The sequence below is a fragment of the Triturus cristatus genome, chromosome 4_2 (genome assembly GCF_964204655.1).
Source record: "Triturus cristatus chromosome 4_2, aTriCri1.1, whole genome shotgun sequence".
NCBI classification, from domain to species: Eukaryota; Metazoa; Chordata; class Amphibia; order Caudata; family Salamandridae; genus Triturus; species Triturus cristatus.
This window is the reverse complement of record NC_140586.1, coordinates 149,343,430-149,363,952: the sequence shown is the minus strand read 5'-3', so window position 1 is coordinate 149,363,952 and position 20,523 is coordinate 149,343,430. Positions and strand designations below refer to the sequence as shown.

Here is a 20,523-nt window from a genome sequence, read left to right as displayed (position 1 = left end):
TAAGGTATCCCCATGGGCAGGAAGCAGTGTTTGTGAAAGGTAGGACATGTGCTGGTGTGCTTTACCTGTCCTGATAGTGAAATACTTTGTTTTTCAAAATGGAAAGGCTGTCGGTCCCATCTGTTAACATGGAAGCTGCTTTGTAACATTTTACAAGTGTACCATTGGGACAAGATAGAAAAATTGAGTTTAGGCTCTTCAAACTCAGAATTAAATAACACACCTTTTAGTAAAGGTGGCTTTTAAATTGTGCATTGGAAAATGCCACTTTGAGAGAGTGGGAAATTTCTTCCTTTACCATTCTGTGTGTCTCAACCTGTTGTGTACTCACCATCTGGTTTTGGAGTGACAGGAGCTGGGGGTGTGCATTCACTCTAGACAGTCACAAGGGGGGTTGAGGTGTGCCCTGCCTTGCCTGGGTGACTTGTCGGTAGACTGAATAGGCCTGGTCTGTATTTAGAGTGGTGGGAGGAGTTTTGCTACCTCCTGAATAGGCTTTGTCTCCTTTGCACAATGCTGTCTCCACCCCCTGTGGTCAAACTGGACCAGGGAGGACAGAACTGGTTTGGACTGAGCTCAGAGGCTCTGCCAAAAAGAAAACAATGAGAAAATGGGGTGTAAATATGAGACCTTAGGCCCCAGGACTTGAGATGACTTCTGGAAACAAGAGGACCCTGCCAAGAAAAAAAAGATTAAGAGCTGTGTGAGCTGTGTGAGGACACTACCTTTTCTGTGTGAGGGATGAGTTGGCTGGCAGTTACTCCTTCTCTCTGTGGTGGATGAAAGGGACTGCATTTTTTTGGACTGCTGTGGTAACCTGCTTGTGAAGAATCTCCAAGGGCTTTTGTATACTTACCTTCTGTTGGAAGACTCAGGGAGATAAAAGACTTCAGAAAAGATCCTTGCTGGATCTAAGAGTAACCTGCGTGAAAGGAGGGCTGGGAGCTGAGTGAGGAGCCCTGCCCCTGAGGTGTGTGGGGTAGGACGGCCTGCAGATGGCTCATATCTGGAACAGGGAAAGGACTGGACTGTTCTTTCACACATTCTTCAAGACAGTGCATGGTGAGCGCTTTTTTTTCCACCTTAAAAATCAAAGCGCATGAGGAGCACTTTTTGTTGCAGTCCAGCACGTGAACCGCTTTGTTTCTCATCATGAAAAGGAAGCCTGGAGGAAGCGCGTGGTGATCGCTTCTATTCCTTTGTACCGCAGAGTCTCTGCCTAAGTGGCCCCATGCTGTTGAGGATCGCTGAGCAGGAAAGGCATGAAACACAATTTTTTCAACTTTTTAATCATAACAAAGGAACCCAGTAAATAAAGAGTCTTTTGGACCCCTTTAGTTATTTTTATGGACACACCCTCCCTCCACTTCTACTCAGAATGAACCACCACACCCCACCATCCACATCGGCAAAAAGAAAAGACCTCAGGCAAAAAGCCTCCTGGGGGGCCCACTAGGCATTGCTGCGCCGACCCGAGATGCTGCCCGATGATGAAGCATTACACCCTCTGGGGTGTGTGAGGGCCCTTGCTCCAGAAAGGAGAACCCCCTTCTTGACAGACCTAGACTTCCCCTTCGGAAAGGGCATACTCTTTGTTTTGCTAGCCTCACATAGGGGTACGTATGTTGGACCTTTCTCAAGCCCCAGTCCCCCCAGTTTCTTTGTCTTTACAATCCAACTGCAACATTTCACCACAGACCTTCTGTTGTTAAAATTCAACACAGTCTGCCTGCTGTGTCACTTAACAATGATCTATCCACTGACACACTACCAGCATCATGTAGTTACAAGAGTGCATGGGCAGTACTGCGACTGCTACACTTTACTACACCCCTTTGCCTGCTGCTCTACACTGTTGTCCTTCTGCTGTTAAATCAATCTACCTGCTGTTTGCGGCACCACCATCCTTCTGCTAGACCTCATCACAGACATTTTGCTGTCACACTTTAACACATTCCACCTGTTGCTTGTTACACTTCACTACAGTCTTTCATCACCTGTTCTTCCTCACAGTTCATGTACTGCTTTACTTCACAGCCCTTCCCCTCCTACGCTTTGCCCCTGTCCTTGTGCTGCAGCTCATTAACGCATTCCCGGTGCTCCACATCACTAGAGTGCCCCTACTTTACATACAGTCTTTCTGTTCCTTCACTTCATCACACTCCCTCTCTAGTGAGAACTCGCCACAGTCAACCTGCTGCTGTGCTTCACTAGAGTCTTTCTGTTGTTATGCTTTAAAACAACCTTGCAGCTACTTTACCAGGCTTTGGGGTAGATTTACAAGCTCCTTGCGACACTTTTACGCCGCCGTTGCATCACTTTTGTGACGCAGCGGCGGCGTAAACCATGCGCCACGTTGCAACTTATTTACAACGTGACGCATCTAGGCAGATGCGTCACGTTGTAAAGCACTGTGCCACATGAAACCTGCTTCAAGTTTCATGTGGGCGTTCTGTCGCAGGGTGGCGTTCCCTCGCAGGAAAGCCGCGTAAAACTGACGCAGTGAAATCTACAAGATTTCACTGGGTCAGTTTTACAATGCTGCTGCGTCAAATCCTTATGCCTGCTTGAAGCAGGCGTAAGGAGTGACGCACCACGTCAAGTATGGGCTGCCCCTGTGCATTGCAGGAGTTGCGTCGCGCTTGCGACGCGACTCCAGCAATGCCCCACCCATACGCCACAAGATGTGTCACGCATCTTACCCTCCGTGCACCATGGTGCACCGCATTGTAAATGCGACGCATCCGTGGTGGCGCAAGGGGGGGATTACGTGACGCGTCTGTTCTGGCGCATCCCTGCTGATTTGCAGAGATGTGCCAGAAGTTGTAAATCTGCCCCTGAGTCTGTTGTGTTACTTCACTACAGGGCAGACACAAAGGTCTTTTAGGCCTTGCAAAGCCTGCTCTGCACAAACTGGCTATCTTTGTGACTGCAAAACTCCAATTCAGAACGTATTAAAATAACTCTGCACATCAGAAATGTCTTTTTGAGACGGGCAAAATCAACATTGAGAGACGCGACGCAAAGTGAGTGCATAACCGGCATCCTCTCCTGGCAACAAAGCGCTCACTCACAAACCGTTCTTCAGTCAGAAACTGGCTGTCGAGTGCAGTCAGTAACTTTTACGTATTTGCTTATTTATTAATCGGTATAAAATGTCCGTGTACTTGTAAAAAGTGATACACAACTGCTTCCTGCATCCCTTGTGATGCTGCAAAGTGGATCGCCTCCCACCCTTCTCCTCGGGTCCTCTGCTCTGCTGTATCACTTAACTGCAGTGTATCTGCTGTTTCACTTCACCACAGTCTTTTCAAGGTTACACTCCTCCTAAGTTCTGACACTACTACCCACCTGCTGCTTCGCATCCCTCCATTCCTTTCACAGTGACATTTCACGCAGTCTATCTGCTTCATTCACTTCGTCCTCTGGCTACAATTCACCGCTCTCTGCTGCCACCCGGCGGAGATCTGAGTACTGCAGCCTCTCACAGCAGTCATTCCGCGCTTCTCGCCGCATGAACGAGTGTGATTGTTTTATTCCATCACCCTTGGGGCCTTGTCTCCTGACAGGTTATACAAGAGTGAACCTGCTCAGCCAGTTCATCTGACTTTAGTAGCACAGTTGCCTCCAGTCTCTTACTCGTTTGAAATTCGGCTATACCCAGGGCTTTCAGTAGGCCGGGTCCTGGAGGTGCTCAGCACCGGCAGTTCTAAAAAGGAGATGCTGAGACGGGTCCCTATCGGACTTTAAATGTTTTCCCCTCAGCCTCACGCTGAATTTTTTTTAACTCTACAGCAGCACCACCCTTCACTAACTTTGATGTAACTTTAGAGTCTCGTTAACGTTATTCAAAGTCTCCTCATTACAGAACTGAAGGATTCTCCTAATATTTACAACGATGCAACTAACAACCAGTGGAAAAGCCAATAGTCCTGGCTTATTGTAGGTGTAATGATACTTGTTGTATTACATATCTGGAAGCAAAGACAGAAGCCGCAAAGTACCAGTCGGGCGGCACACTGTGCTAAGCATAGATTTTTAGCTTATGTTTTTTTAAACCACACCTTCAAATACATTGCCCACGCCCCTTTAAGAGACCCCCCAGTTTTTTTCATCTCAGTTAAAGCCCTGGCTTTACCCTATCCTTACCCATTGGTCGTCGAAATTCCGTGTTATCACAGCTGGCGCAAATGATCGGGCGGGGTTCATTGAGCAGCCAGTGTAGTAAATCTAAGATACAAAAGTGTGAACATTTTGTTAATTGAAACTGTCACGTTTTCTAATACAGAGTATGTAATTATCAGCAAAAGGTTGTGGGGAAATATAGGCTTCATTCTGCTGGGCATACCTACGGAACTTAATATCAATGCCACAATGCTATCTGTCCGGCAAAGGATCACGCCCGGCTATGCAAGCCAAGAGCGTTTGCAAGTCCTATGCGCATCCAAACCATCCAGGAGTGAAAGTGATTTGACACCTCTAGCAGGATGATACAAAAAAACGTAAATATTGCAGTCATGGGTACACCGACTCAAATCTCCTGTGAGCTCAGTGACAACAGCCAACTATTGTCATAAAGCTTGTCTGTGGGACACATCTGCAAGATGACCAACTAATTATCGCACCGATTGGCATTTTTGGTTGTTGCATCCATTGATGAAGCAGATCCACCAATGGCCCCATGCAGTGCTTAATTTGTAAAAAAACATGAGTGCCAGGGCTCTAGTCAGGAGGCCACTGCAACTTGCCCCACCCATTTACACAGCCGTTCTTTGCAAATGACCAGCACACTACAAGTGTGACAATTCAGTCTATTCCAGGCCTCCAAAGCTATACAAATACAGGTAGTAGTTGTTTTTAATGAGTACAGAATTAATAAACAGCTGTTCTGCTCATCTCCAAATTATACAAACAGCGCCACCATGTTTCAGCTGTCATAAGTGCCAATGTCGACATTTAAGTGCCGGTGCCGAGCACCGGAAACCACCGGAACAAATTAAGCACTGGCCCCAGGTGTTTTAATTCAGGTTGAGCATTGGCTGAAGGTTCCTTGTGTTGAAGGACAGAACCTTTCAATGTGATGGTCCAGAATAGTGTTGGAAGAACCACTTCCCCTAATAACACTATGTTTTGTGGAACACGTAGTGCAGGCCCCCTGCCCCCAAGTTCTTTGGTCATGGCTCCACCGGCACTTTGATCCGGTTATATACGCTGGCCTCTCCTCGATCAGAAACCCTGGGTGCTACAACCCTTCACCACAGTGATCCTGGGCTGAGAGTACCTGTTGGTGCCCTGATCTTGGCCTTCCAGTTCAGCACAGGATGTGGATGTATGTTGCATCTATCTTGTCATCGCACAGTATCAATGCAGTCAGGTTGTATTGTGCTTGCCTGCTTCGGTAGATGGTAGTTGTTGACAGTCTCCTGCAAATACTTACTCCCAGCAGGTGTCCTAGAGTCACAGAAAGGCCGATGGATAGAGCCGGGAGTCCAGCGTTGTCAGTTCTCCGGTCATCTGTCGAGGCTAAAATACAGAGGACTAGCTGCAGGGTGAGGAGCACCTCCATAGTTGTGGCTTTTCCCACCGTAGTGCCATTTAACAACTAAGGAAAGAAAAAAAATAGAAAAAATTACCAACAACTGGTGTTTTGGGACTATTTGGACACCAGGACAGTCTAGCCTTTCATAACAGCAGATGTGCAGTGCTCATCATAACCCCCAAATAATGAAACTGTTCATGACCAGGGCTGGGCTGGGAACCCAAAGCGGCCCTGGCAGATTCTGTTAGACAAGCCCAGGTATGGTGCATAGTGAGCAGGTGCAGCGAGCCTGAATACTGCAAGTGGGGTTTGGGGTGTTTTCCCCCCCAAGTAAATGTAGGCAAAAATTGTACATTCTACAAGACATTTTCCATTATATATTGAATTGTATTATCTTTTAAAGCATAGCAAACAATGACCTTACATTGCACCAGGGTACAGCAATCTTTATTGGGGCTCTTCAATGATTACCTCACTATCACCTTCCCACCATGCCGCTCATCTCTCCAAAGCCCCTCTCTCACATGTATTGATTTGTTTTATAGCACCTCTCATACCAGTGTAGGGTGTTGGAGCACTTTACATCATACACACATTCAGAGATGATGAATTGTACATGTGAAATCAGTCTATAAAAAATGTCACATGAGACAAAGAGGAGCACAAGGAGTAGGATTCACATGTCATCCATACTGATAGGCATTTTTTAAGAGGCGTTGTCTTTGAGAACCACAAACTCATGATTCAGAAGGTAACACATTGGTTGGGGTTGGCTTTACTAATAAGAATGTATTTCTATGCATACAAACCATTTTTTGCATATTAGTATAATAAAAGACTACGAAGCAACATTACTTTCTAACCTGTAACATGCAGTCTGCATGCATCTCTTTGATGTTAGTTCATATCTAACTCTGATAGATTACGATTGTAACTTACGAACTGCACAGTAACAAAAGGATCTCTGTGACAAAAGCAGTTACCCTCTGAGCTCTGTGCAAAAATTGCTGTTCTGTGATCTGCATGGTACATGTTCTTTGCAGCAGGCATGTTAACCCTCTATGCTACCTTGGATGAGTCAAAACATCCACTAGACAAAACTCTGATCTCGCTCCAGCAGGTACATTAATCACCAGAGTTATCGTGACACCTTTATTGTTGCCTGAAAACTGCTGGATATGCAAGGAATTCTGCAGCAGGTGCATTTAAAACTGCTGCACTGCTACAAAACCAGCCCCCAGTAACAAAACCGGCCCTCCAGCCTTCCGGCCTCCGGGGGATACGCCCGATGCCCAGTGTTGTTCAAGACCATCACCATCTTAGGGGGACTCAGGAAAACATATTTTGGTGTGCCCTATTCGGAACAACTTTGAATTGGTTACCCATTGTCAGCTAGTTCAAACCCTTCTGATGACCTACATTACTGAATTGTATGTTAACTTTTAAAAATGATCCTAGAGGCACTCAACTTCTAATTAATCCTATGCACAAACGATGACGTGTTTAAGTAAAGCTAGTTGTGCTGCATGCCAGGAAGCACGGGAACGTAAATAGCAAAAGTATCAACTCGGTAAAACATTTTACAAACATTGTGACGTAAAGCCTTCATCCGGGCATTTATATTGAGGAATATTCTGGAATGTTTTCCACAGCAACCCTGAGTAAGGAGTGCTCATGTTTATCACAGTGGCGCTGTTACCAAATAGCGTCTCCCCAACGGCTGCATCTTTCTGACCAGACCCTATACCTCAGGGGTCCACCCCTTTCACCCGGGGCACGCCGGGTTAGCCCGGTTGGCAGCGGAGGACAGGCTGATCTCAGCTCAGAATATTGCACTAGGATCTGTTTGTAAACAGCATTGCAGGAGACTGCTGTTACGTCCCTTAGCGCGGGACCAACTTCTTGCGAGCGCGCTGCTTATCGGGACCGCCGCAAGCAAATACACGCACACACAAAGCTACCGTTCTGGCGCCGACTGCTTAACGTGGTCCCGCCCTTCTTTATTTAACCTACGTGCTCCGCGCAGGTCACTTACTGGGCAGGCGAAGTCCTTCAGGTGGGTGCTCGGTCGGGGTTTCTCTCTCAGAGGATACCTGGACTGGCCCCGGTTGGGCTGGGGCTCCGCAGCAGGTTCATGACGTGAGGGTGGTGTCTCTGGGGGTTCAGGGGTTACTTCCAGCGGGCCAGAAGGGGAGGGGGCCCTGAGGTTGCGGCATTCTCCATCTCCAGGTTCAGCTTGGCTGGCTCCCGGTTCCCCCGAGTCGCTGGCGGCTTCGGCATCTGGAGTGGGTTTGTCCACCTTCCTGAACCAGGAGATATTCCGGGTGACGGACTCCCCTTCCTTGCTGACTGTCACCATACTTCCTTTCACGTCTGTTACAGTCCAATACCCCTGTTCGTACCGAGCCAGGAACTTCCCTCCGGGCCTCCGGTCTTCATGATAACGGTGTCTCCCTGGTGCAGATGACAAGGCTTCACTCTCCTGGCCTGGCTGCCTGTGAGGTTGCGCTTCTCCCTCCTCCTAAGGGGTCTCTCTTCGTCAAATGGCTGGGGTGCCCACCCCGGTGCGGTAGGGAGGCTGTCTCTGAGAATCCCGTTAAACATTAACGCCCATGGTGCCTGGCGCGTGGAGCTCTGAGGGGTGCTGCAGTACTTTTTGCAGGTGCTGTTCGGGGTCGGCCTGCTCATCAACGGCAATTCGAAGAGCCTTGTTGATGGTTCTCATAAAGCGATCGATTTTGCCGTTTGCTTGGGGCCATTGTGGGGTGATGCGCCTGTGCCAGACACCGGGGCGTTGGAGGAATTTGTGGAATTTGTACCCCTGGAACGGGAGTCCATGGTCACTCTGGAGTTCTTCCGGGCACCCAAACATAGCGAACATCTTCTCCAGCACAGGGCCGACATGGGAGAAATCCGTCGAGTTGAGCACCTCCACAACAGGGTACTTCGAGCAGCTGTCAATCAGGGCTAGGGTGACCCTGCCATCCGGGAAGCTCCCGAAGTCCACACTCAGTTTCTTCCATGGACGCCTCCCATGTTCTTCTGTGCAGATGGGGGCGGGCCTCTCGGGGCCACTTGTCAGCTGACAAGACGGGCACTTCTGGACGGTCTCTTCTACTCGAGCATCCATTCCCAGGAACCAGACCTTCTCCCGCATGCGGGCTTTCATTTTCTCTACTCCTTGATGCCCTCCATGGGCGAGTTGCGTCGCTCGCTCTTGGAGAGACGCTGGGATGACGATCCTCGACCCTCTCAGCAGTGTTCCTTCCTGGGTGATGCTCAGCTCGTTCCTAACTCGCCACATGTGTATCAGGCTTTCCCTCTCTGGGCAAGTCCATTCGTTGGCCGACTGCAGAAACCAATGCCAGTGCCCCCCTTGGACGGTTGCTCGGACTTTGGCAATGACTGGGTCTGCGTCCGCTGCTGCTGAAACTTCCTCGAGTGTCAGTGCTTGGGGACATGTAAGAGTCAAGATCATGTTAAGGTGGGCCTAGGTAGGGTCAGTTCCAGCTCTTACTCCTGTGGCTTCCGCTGGGGCAGGGTGCCTTGAGAGGAAATCAACAGGGTTCTTGGCGCATGGCCGATATGCAACGTCCATTTCATATTGTTGGAGCCCAATAGCCCACCGTTCAATGCGTGGTGGCGGGTGGGGCACCGAACCTTTGAATAATGGCACTAGGGGCTGATGGTCCATGATGATTTTGAATGGGTGTTCGCATATGTACAAATGGAAGTGCTGACATGCCCACCGGATGGCGAGGGCCTCCCTCTCAATCTGGGTGTATCGCTTTTTGGTCGGGGACATCGCCCCCACTGTCCGGGTTCTTGCTCCTGAGTGAGGACGGCCCCGAGGCCTACAGGGCTGGCATCCACTAGTATCTCGGTTCGCTTGGTGGGAATGAAATATACGAGCGTGGTGTGGTAGAGGAGGGCATCCTTGACTGCGTAGAATGCTGCTTCTTCCGCTGGGCCCCACTGCCATGCAGTGTCCGCTCGGGTGAGGTTCCGGAGGGGCTCTGCGATGGTGGCCAGCTCTGTGATGAAGCGACCACAGTACATGGCCATCCCCAGGAAGCGGAGGACTTCTGCCACTGTCAGTGGTGCTGGCGCGTCCTTGATGGCCTGAGACTTCCGGGGGTCGACCTGAATTCCTTCTTGCGTGAAGGTGTAGCCAAAGAACTCTATTTGCTGCTGGAATAGTAGGCACTTCTCCCAATGTAGGGTGACTCTGTGATCCTGAAGCCGCTGCAGGGGAGCCCTCAGGTGTCGGTAGTATTCTCCAGCTGTTTGCGAGTGGATGAGGATTTCGTCACTAACTTTTAATACGCTGGGCAGCCAGATCAGGATCTCTTTGAATGTATTTTGGAAAATTTCGTCTGCAGATGATATGCCGAAATGTAGGTGTTTGTACCTCCTGAGTCCAAGATGGGTGCTGAACGTAGTAATATAGCGACTTTCTTAGGCAAGCACCAGCTGGTAGTAGCCAGCGTTCAGGTCTAATTTCGAGAACCACCTTGCTCCATTCAGGTCGGCTACAATATCATCCATGGTCGGCGTGATGTGGCGTTCGCACCGAATGGCCTTGTTGGGAAGGCGCATGTCGATACAGGGTCTTATCTTCCCCGGCTGGCGGGGCTTTTCAGCGATCACCATGGGTGATACCCAAGGCGTGGGCCCTGAGACCTTTTCTATGACCCCTTGGTCTTCCAGTTTTTGTATTTATTCTTCCACCAGCGGTCGGAGGTGGAAGGGAATCTTCTGGTGCTTCAACGCTGTTGGCGTGATGGTTTGGTCTATCTTGATTGGGGCCTTCTTGATTTGCCCTAACCCTTTGAACAGGCTCTCAAAATGGTCAATCAGTTCTTTGGTTTGCTCCATTTGCATGCCTCTGGCAAATGTTACGAGCCCGAGGTCCTCTGCTGCATGACTGCTTAGCAGCGTGTCTGCCTCCTTGTTGATGACGTGGATGTCAATCATTATTTCGGTGTCTTCTGACCGCACTGGTACGGTCATTTTGCCTCGGAGGGGCAACAGTGAGTCACTTCAGAGGGCAAAGATCTTCGTCTTGGCTGGCTGTAGGTCTGGGTGGGGTTTCAGCTTGTGGCATTGTCGAATCCCCATGACCGTGACTGACGCGCCTGTGTCAATCACTGCATTGACATCTGACCCAGCTATCCATACCGTGGATCGGGGCAGGGGGCAGGGGGCGTTTGCTTTGTTTCAGGGCTTGGGTGAATGAGACTAAGTTCGTCTCTCCTTCGTTCTCTGACGAGGTGTCGTCTGCCTGGTAGAAGGTTTGTTCCGTTTTCCTTCGTCCTGGTGTCGATGATAATGAGGCGCTCAACAGCTGACAGACTAGTTTCCGCATTTGCTTGGGCCGCCTCCCCTCTTTCTGCTGCTTCTTCTTTCTACAGACTGATGCAAAATGATTTGGGATGCCACGGTTGGTGCACGTCTTCCCCTGGGCTGGGCATTGCTTTGGGGGGTGTTCTTCATACCCACAGTATCCACATTGGCCTTTCGGGGTCGGCGGCGGGTGGTCTCTTGGTTTGGCGGCTTTGTTGCCCGTTCTGACTGCGTCAACTCGTTCAAACTTGACGGTCGCACCCTTCTCTGTGTTGCGCATTAGTGCCAGGTTCATTTCCTCTGCTCGTGGAGCTGAGAGGCCATGGGAACGTGACAAGACCAATATATCGTTCATGGGTATGTTCGGCTGCCGCAGGATGAGGCCTCGCAGGACCTTACTGCAGATCCCCAGGATCAGTTGCGCTTTGATCTCTTCTGTTGCCCTGTCCTCGACAATATGTGTGCTGGCGAGCTCCCTCAGTCTTGCGTGGAAGGAATCCACTGATTCACCTTCCCTTTGCTTCGCCTGCCTCAACTTGAAATGTTCGAAGTCCGGGTTCAACTGAGGATCAAAGTGCGCATTCCAGGCTGTCACCACTGCCGCAAAATCGTCCGGGGGGCCTGTGTTGGGGAGATGTTTGAAAAGAAGGTATATTTCCTCCCCCGCATAGTGAAGAATCAAGGAGCGCTTGCAGGCTCCGTCTGTTTCCCTTGTGGCGGTGAAGTAATTCTCCAGACGGCCGAGCCATACTTGCCAACTCGGCGACGCCTTGGCGGGGTCCGCCGACTTACGGAACTGTGGCAGGACACCTGTGGGGGGGTGTTGTATTGCGGCTCGTGCTGGGGCCTGGACGCCTTCATCTTGGTCGCCCATGCTTCAGGCGGGAGAAGGTGCTTCAAAGGACTGTGCTGAGGGTCCAATGAGTAGAGCCGGAGTTCGTGAGGCCTTGTGTAGCGACACCTTCTGGCCCGGCCTTCTGCTGGCATATGGCTGGTCTTGCTGCGCCAAGCACGTGTGGCTGCCCTCTCTGCGCGTGACTCACTCGCATCGACGTGGGCGTGATTCTCCTCTGCACACCGCAATCTGGTGCAGTATTAATGGCAGGGACCCATGTAGACAAAGGGGAAGGCCTCTCTGGTGTGTGTGGGGGGTCTGTGCCACGTTGTCTGCTGCCTGGTGGACCAGGTGCTAAATCTGTTCAGTGCAGGAGAGGACCACTATTCCTCCCTGCTGAGTACTGCTGGGAACGTGGGCCGCTCCACTCCTCGTCGCCAATGTTTCGTACCTTAGCGAGGGTCCAACCTCTTGAGGGCGCGCTGCTTATCAAGACCGCCGCAAGCAATTACACGCACACACAATGCTGCCGTTCTGGCGAGGACTGCCTAACGCGGTCCCGGCCTTCTTTATTTAACCTACGCGCTCCGCCTTCTGGCGTGAGCGCGGGGATCGGCCACTTCCGGCACGCAGGCCGGCAACAACAGCTGATGCGCTAACAATGTTACAACTGGGTACAGGTGAATGCGGTGGCAGCTTTCATAGTTCATTAACCAAGAGGGCATCAAAACCTTATGCACCAGCGATGGCAGCTTACGCCATACACAGGACAGGCACAACACAGGCCCCGGCAGCAGCATACATTTGACTCACATGCAGAAATGCTATGTCATCGTTAATAGCAGGATGCACTTTCTTTACACACACAAAATGCAAAGCAGCTGCAGGGGTGGTCCAGAGTTCCGTCGCACACAGAATAGATGTGGCACCGTCAGCTGGAACACACACATAACTATTGAAACATCCTCTAAATGGGTACAGACTAACAGCATTAATACAAACTTTGGAAAACGCCAGGTGCAGCAGCAGTGCAAGTTTCTCTCTCTCTCTCACACACACACATACACGCAGGCAAAAAAGTACAGTGTGGACATCAGTAGTGCCCGCTTCCCTTCTCACACACAGTATATATAGCATATAGCAAGGGTGAGAGCAGAGGAAGCCCCTGAAAGAAAAATGCATTGCGAAAATTCAACACCTGCATCACATTTTAGGTCTGGCTGAGAAACAACTTTAGTTCTCTCACCAGCCTTTTGTTTTTGTTTACAAAAAAATACTATTAGATATATGCAGATATAGGGGGCTGTTGGTCAGCCATCTATCTGTTCGAGTCGTTCATATTTAGCCTCCACTACAGCAGAAGGAAGTGGGTCACCTCACATCAACCACTAGCTTTCTTCTCTGTGTGTGTTGGCATTTTGTTGTTGCACATGCTCTTCTCCTAGAAAGTAGTCTCCTTCAGCACTAGGGCTGGTGGGCCCATCTCCACTTTCATTTCTGTTGCTTAACATGTTATTTTATTGTTTTGCAGAGGATGGTTTTAATTTACTTTTTTTTCAAATGTATGCAAACCACCTTTAAACATTGTTTCATTTTTATTACTTTTACACTTTTGATGTATATTGTGTATATTTGCAAAAATGAATAAATAACGAAATTGCAGGCTTGCCAAGGCCAGACCTACTAGCTTTGCTAGTTCCCAAGTTTTAGGTGGAGAGCAGTAATGCTGTGCTTGGAGTGGTAAAAAGCTTTTGTCAATTTTCAACTCGGCAGGGATGGCATTAGCTAATGCTATGCTTAAAATCTCTGCTACAGTAAGAGGCCTTTGATGTGCGCAGTTTTAGAGTATCAGTGGTGTTGTAGAGTGTTCTATAAAAAGGAGCTGCTCTCCACCTAAAACTTAAGAACTACCCAGAGCTCCCTACTTCTTTTATTGCATACTTTATGCAACACTCTAAGCCTGAAGAGTGTTGCTTTGACATATTCTGGGTGCTCCCCTTGAGGTAATTCAGTTTCCGATCCCGTTCGTATTTAGCCACCATTTTGTGTCTTTCTGCTATTTCGTGTTGCCCTCACTCAGGCGACACGGTGAACGAAGTGTTATTTTCCTTCATCCTACTGCAACGTGTCAAATAACCTCCTGCCTCTGTTTATAGCTGGTGTCAGGGTCCGGCCGACTCCACCAATTCTCGTCTGGTCTGACTGATCCCTTTTTCAACTATCTGTTGGTTCGCACCATGCTTTCCTGACTTTATCTTATCCTCTGGCCTTCGCTATTCTTTACTCGTATTCTCTCATTTCACAACTGTCCTCTGGGGCATACAAATGTGTCATGCCACCTGCAAGTCGACTTATAAACACTACCACTGATTAACTTGTGGGGAAGGGTGACAAACACAGTTGGGAGAGAGGCTTATTTGAGTTACTTAATATCTTGTTTTCACATTCTTCTCATTGGTTAACCCTGTATGCATTGGGAGTGTTCTTTGTGAATATGTGTGTTATAAAAGATTGTGCGCCACGAAGTAAAGTGGCAGTCTCCTAAGAACATACCGAGTGTACTTCTGGGACAACTGTACTTACCTGCAGCTAATAAACCCTATCTTCTATGCCTAACGGAGTGTCCCGTGTCTCTGTTCGACAAAGCAGGTGAACTCAGAAGATTAAGGCGTACCCTGCGCCGCCAGGCCCCTAAGGTCTTGGTTCTTCAATTGGCGCCCAACGTTGGGTGGCTTCAGAGGTAGCAGTTCTTGCCCGAGGATCGTGAGGAGCCCCGCAGGAAACTTCTGGAGGAAACGCGAACCACTTCAAGCGACCCCTGTATGTCGAAGTGGTCCGAAGGTCTTTTGCAGCGCGGTTTCTCCTTTCTGACGGCTGCTGACGACTGCTGCCCTGACTGCCGCCCTGCTTTGGTCCCTTTGACGATGTTTGGTATCGCGAGACATTAGACAGGCCTCTGTTGGTGTAAGAAGACACTTAGTTAAGTATTGGTGGGTAGCTCCCACTATTTTGTTTTGATTTGGGTCTTTGATTCGGCTATTGCAAAAGCCGAAGCCGAGGGGTGAGTACGTTTGTGCTATATTATTTGATTTAACCCCTTGATGTTTGTGAACAGTCCAGTGAAATAACGATGCCTGTTCTGAATAAGTTTAGGAAGTTCTGTTGCTTTGGTTGTAATAGGGATTCCCGGCTGGAGGACTCTTGTCCGATTCCTCCGGTTGGAACTCCCACCTATGAGCTTTATTCAAAACATGGTGTCAGCCCCATTGCGTTTAATAAGGCATGGATCCGATACACGAAGAACGATGGCGTTCTACAGTGGCCACAAAATGGTAGTTTTGAGCCGGACATATTAGACAATTTGGAAGCGATATTGTTCAAAAGACAAGCCCGGCCGGCTATGTTTGACTCTTTCCGCCTCTGCCGTAAGGAAGCCAAACAGAAAGAAATTAAGCAGGCAAAACAAGATAAGAAAGCACAAAATATGATGATTATACAGGCTGCCCAGCAGTTTAAAGATAATGAGATTGACAATGCAATGGAAATTTCAGAGAGACAGCATCGTATGGCAATAGATAGATGCTATCCGGTGTTGCCTAATCCCCCTTCTGATAAAAGTAAGGATCTGGAGGAAGACCCTTTGATGTCTCACCTATTGAGATTGCCTCCACCCTATGTACAAGATGCTAATTCACCCCCGTTGTTACAACCTAATCAGTTACCTGTTGTCCCCCCACCTGTTCCGGTTCTTCCACATTTGCCTCTTCCGGTATTGCCACTCCCACCTCTCGTGCCACCGATTCCTTTGTCTCCATCTCCTGAACCTCAATCTTCTTTGCCTTCGGCTCCCCTTATAACTGCCAGTTCCTCTCCTGTATCGCCAAATACCTTGTCCCCTGTCCTTATGTCTAATTCTCCTACTGCGTTACAACAAACAAATGATGGACGGAATGCTGACAATGTAGACATTCTCCCTCAGCTTGACTCCAGTGGCGTAGTGAGCACGGGACCCACGTTTGGGCATACCCATCCCACTTAGGGCGAAAAGCGTTACAACAAACAAATGATGGACGGAATCCTGACAATGCAGACATTCTCCCCCAGTCAAGAGATCTGGGTTAAATCCATCGTTCTTTTGCCCACTACGCCACCCCAGTTCAGACATGGCCATATGCAAATCAGTCTTGACCCTGTGCCTCATGGGAACAGTCCAGCCCGAACTGCCAAGGCATGTCTTCCCTGGACCGGAATCAAGCATCGTAGGACCGGTTTCTGGCTATTAGCCGTCATCAGCCAGGATAGCTTGACTCCAGTGGCGTAGTGAGCACGGGACCCACGTCTGGGCATACCCATCCCACTTAGGGCGAAAAGCGTTACAACAAACAAATGATGGACGGAATGCTGACAATGCAGACATTCTCCCCCAGTCAAGAGATCTGGGTTAAATCCATCGTTCTTTTGCCCACTATGCCACCCCAGTTCAGACATGGCCATATGCAAATCAGTCTTGACCCTGTGCCTCATGGAACAGTCCAGCCCGAACTGCCAAGCCATGTCTTCCCTGGACCGGAATCAAGCATCCTAAGACCGGTTTCTGGCTATCAGCCGTCATCAGCCAGGATAGCTTGACTCCAGTGGCGTAGTGAGCACGGGACCCACGCCTGGGCATACCCATCCCACTTAGGGCGAAAAGCGTTACAACAAACAAATGATGGACGGAATGCTGACAATGCAGACATTCTCCCCCAGTCAAGAGATCTGGGTTAAATCCATCGTTCTTTTGCCCACTACGCCACCCCAGTTCAGACATGGCCATATGCAAATCAGTCTTGACCCTGTGCCTCATGGGAACAGTTCAGCCCGAACTGCCTAGCCATGTCTTCCCTGGACCGGAATCAAGCATCCTAGGACCGGTTTCTGGCTATCAGCCGTCATCAGCCAGGATAGCTTGACTCCAGTGGCGTAGTGAGCACGGGACCGACGTCTGGGCATACCCATCCCACTTAGGGTGAAAAGCGTTACAACAAACAAATGATGGACTGAATGCTGACAATGCAGACATTCTCCCCCAGTCAAGAGATCTGGGTTAAATCCATCGTTCTTTTGCCCACTACGCCACCCCAGTTCAGACATGGCCAGATGCAAATCAGTCTTGACCCTGTGCCTCATGGGAACAGTCCAGCCCGAACTGCCAAGCCACCCCCTTTTGTACCGCTTTGTTCGCCATAAGTTGGCAGGGTATGCTCAGACGTGAGTCCCTTGCTCACTTTGCCACTGGATTCAAGCAAGCCTGGCTGAAGACGGCTGAAATGCCAGAAACCAGTCCTAGGAAGCTTGTTTCCGGTCCAGGGAAGGCATGGCTTGGCAGTTCGGGCTGGACTGTTCCCATGAGGCACAGGGTCAGACTGATTTGCATATGGCCATGTCTGAACTGGGGTGGCAGAGTGGGCTAAAGAACGGTGATGGATCAAACCCAGATCTGTTGACTGGGTGTGAGTGTTTGATTGGTTCTGATGCTCCGTCCATCACCACCCCCTTTTGTACTGCTTTGTTCGCCATAAGTTGGCAGGGTATGCTCAGACGTGAGTCCCTTGCTCACTTTGCCACTGGATTCAAGCAAGCCTGGCTGAAGACGGCTGAAATGCCAGAAACCGGTCCTAGGAAGCTTGTTTCCGGTCCAGGGAAGGCATGGCTTGGCAGTTCGGGCTGGACTGTTCCCATGAGGCACAGGGTCAGACTGATTTGCATATGGCCATGTCTGAACTGGGGTGGCAGAGCGGGCTAAAGAACGGTGATGGATTAAACCCAGATCTGTTGACTGGGTGTGAGTGTTTGATTGGTTCTGATGCTCCGTCCCTCACCACCCCCTTTTGTACTGCTTTGTTCGCCATAAGTTGGCAGGGTATGCTCAGACGTGAGTCCCTTGCTCACTTTGCCACTGGATTCAAGCAAGCCTGGCTGAAGACGGCTGAAATGCCAGAAACCGGTCCTAGGAAGTTTGTTTCCGGTCCAGGGAAGGCATGGCTTGGCAGTTCGGGCTGGACTGTTCCCGTGAGGCACAGGGTCAGACTGATTTGCATATGGCCATGTCTGAACTGGGGTGGCAGAGTGGGCTAAAGAACGGTGATGGATCCAACCCAGATCTGTTGACTGGGTGTGAGTGTTTGATTGGTTCTGATGCTCCGTCCATCACCACCCCCTTTTGTACCGCTTTGTTCACCATAAGTTGGCAGGGTATGTTCAGACGTGAGTCCCTTGCTCACTTTGCCACTGGATTCAAGCAAGCCTGGCTGAAGACGGCTGAAATGCCAGAAACCAGGCCTAGGAAGCTTGTTTCCGGTCCAGGGAAGGCATGGCTTGGCAGTTCGGGCTGGATTGTTCCCATGAGGCACAGGGTCAGACTGATTTGCATATGGCCATGTCTGAACTGGGGTGGCAGAGTGGGCTAAAGAACGGTGATGGATCAAACCCAGATCTGTTGACTGGGTGTGAGTGTTTCATTGGTTCTGATGCTCCGTCCATCACCACCCCCTTTTGTACCGCTTTGTTCGCCATAAGTTGGCAGGGTATGCTCAGACGTGAGTCCCTTGCACACTTTGCCACTGGATTCAAGCAAGCCTGGCTGAAGACGGCTGAAATGCCAGAAACCGGTCCTAGGAAGCTTGTTTCCGGTCCAGGGAAGGCATGGCTTAGCAGTTCGGGCTGGACTGTTCCCATGAGGCACAGGGTCAGACTGATTTGCATATGGCCATGTCTGAACTGGGGTGGCAGAGTGGGCTAAAGAACGGTGATGGATCAAACCCAGATCTGTTGACTGGGTGTGAGTGTTTGATTGGTTCTGATGCTCTGTCTATCACCACCCCCTTTTGTACCGCTTAATTCTCCTACTGTGCGCAAACGAATATCTGGTTTCTTGTCCCCTTTCTTTGAGACTCTGAACATTTCTCCGGCTTTTTCTCGAAGACAGTCTCATAGTCAACTTCCAGGTTCCGACGAACAGGTGGTATTGGACTCTCTCGCTCGCAAATGTATCGAGAAGGGTCTCCAGTATAGTGTGAAAGATATCATCATCACCTTTCATCAGTGGGAGGCGCCCACACAGAGATATGTATTTAATGTTATGTGTGACACTCTCGCTAAAGAATGGGAGGATATGGATTTGGGTTTACTTCGCCAGGGTTTGTTGGATGTTCAGGCTAATTTCAATAAAGGACTCATTGTGGGTTCTAAGGTTGAGGACGCCGTAAGGACACTTGTTACTTTTAGGTCCTTATTTTCTTCACAAACTTTTCTTGATTCTGATCCTGCTGTTTGGCAGACATTGAAACATTACCCAATGAGAGAGGTTCCTCCGATATGGAGGGAAGATGTTGCGCAAGCAGGTAAAAATCCAGCTATTCCCGATCACTTCCAGCGTATATGGGTACATGTGCCCTGGAAGAGATCTGATGTTTTGGCCCTCAAACAATCTTTACCGGATCCCCGTAAAAACCCTGCTGGTTACTATAAAGAATTTTCTCAGACTGTTGATGCCTGTATTATGAACTTAGCGGATATTGACATGCTGATGGGAAATGTAGTCCCACAAGCGGTATGGGCTCGGATTCGTAGAGAGGATCACGTTCAAGAATTGGGTGGTACATGGGATGCTATAACTGCCTCGGATAGAGCACAAGTGGGTGGTGCTAAGCCTGATGGTTTGATCACAGAACTCCCTGGTAGGATTATGACTTTAATGAAAACAATGATGCCCGCCTTACGAGTTAATTGGGATAAATTAGCCGCGTATAAGCAGAAGAAAGATGAGAGTGTCTCCGATTTCTTCACTCGTTTTGAGGAGACGTTTATTGATCACAGTGGTCAGGATATGACTACGGAGGGTGGACAGCGATTATTTGTAGATAAATTCGTATTCAATTTGCTCCCCGAGTTGTCACATAAGTTAAAAGACTCTGAAAGTTCATGGGTTGTGTCTTCTTCGGCTCAGATATTGGCTACTGCTCAATATTACGAAAACAGGGACAAAGAGGAAAAAGACAAGCAAGAGAAAAAGACTAAAGAATTAAAAACAAAGGTTCTTCTGCAACAAACTTATCCTCCTCACTCTGCTCAACGCCAGATTCAACAGCCTCCCTAGTTTCAGAGGGTGTTTAAAAGCCTGAGCCCTATATTCCGTGGCCTTTGTTAGGTCCTAACCAATGCGCCTATTTTAGGGAGGAAGGTCATTTTAAGAATAGCTGCCCGGTTTTATTACAGCGTGATGGAGGACTATCTACTCCACGAGGTCGTGGTGGTTCACAGTTAGCGCCCAGGGGTAGAGGTCGAGGTATGTCGCCCTAGACACAGCGTTCCCTTCCACCTCCACATTCTATGAACTACTTTGATCAGCAAAATACTCAGTCTACACAGTATTACAATGATGATTACTATGTTGAAGATGAGAATGACGGTCTTCACGCTAACTAGGACAGCCATAGACAAAGTGAGGGAGTTGTATCGATTCTAGTAGATCAGAATGGGCCTTATGTTAATGTCACTACAATGGGTGTTTCAGAGCCATTTCTTTTAGATACTGGTGCGATGAGAAGTTCTATTATGCACTCCAAATTCCCTGGGGCACCTTTGTCTGGCTTAACAAACGTATCCGTAGGATTTTCTGGCGCCCCAGTTCATAGCCCGGTCTCTTGTCCTCTGCCTGTTTCAATTGGTTCTTATAATTGGGAAGCTCCGCTTCTTTTAATGACTGGTTGCGGCGAAAATCTGTTGGGTTTGGATTTATTGAAAAGACTGCATACAATGATAT

The 20,523-nt window shown here is 49.2% G+C and overlaps 1 protein-coding gene across 1 annotated transcript in view; it reads right to left on the bottom strand.

The window, feature by feature from the left end:
• LOC146833210 (aquaporin-2-like) overlaps positions 1–20,523 on the bottom strand; it is a 73,244-nt gene that overhangs the window by 21,551 nt on the left and 31,170 nt on the right. Inside the window, exons 2-3 of the mRNA XM_085600865.1 lie at positions 5,438–5,602; positions 4,150–4,230 (exon numbers count right to left, since the gene is read on the bottom strand). Of these exons, the coding sequence (XP_085456991.1) occupies positions 4,150–4,230; positions 5,438–5,602 (246 nt within the window). The remainder of the gene's footprint in view (positions 1–4,149; positions 4,231–5,437; positions 5,603–20,523) is intronic.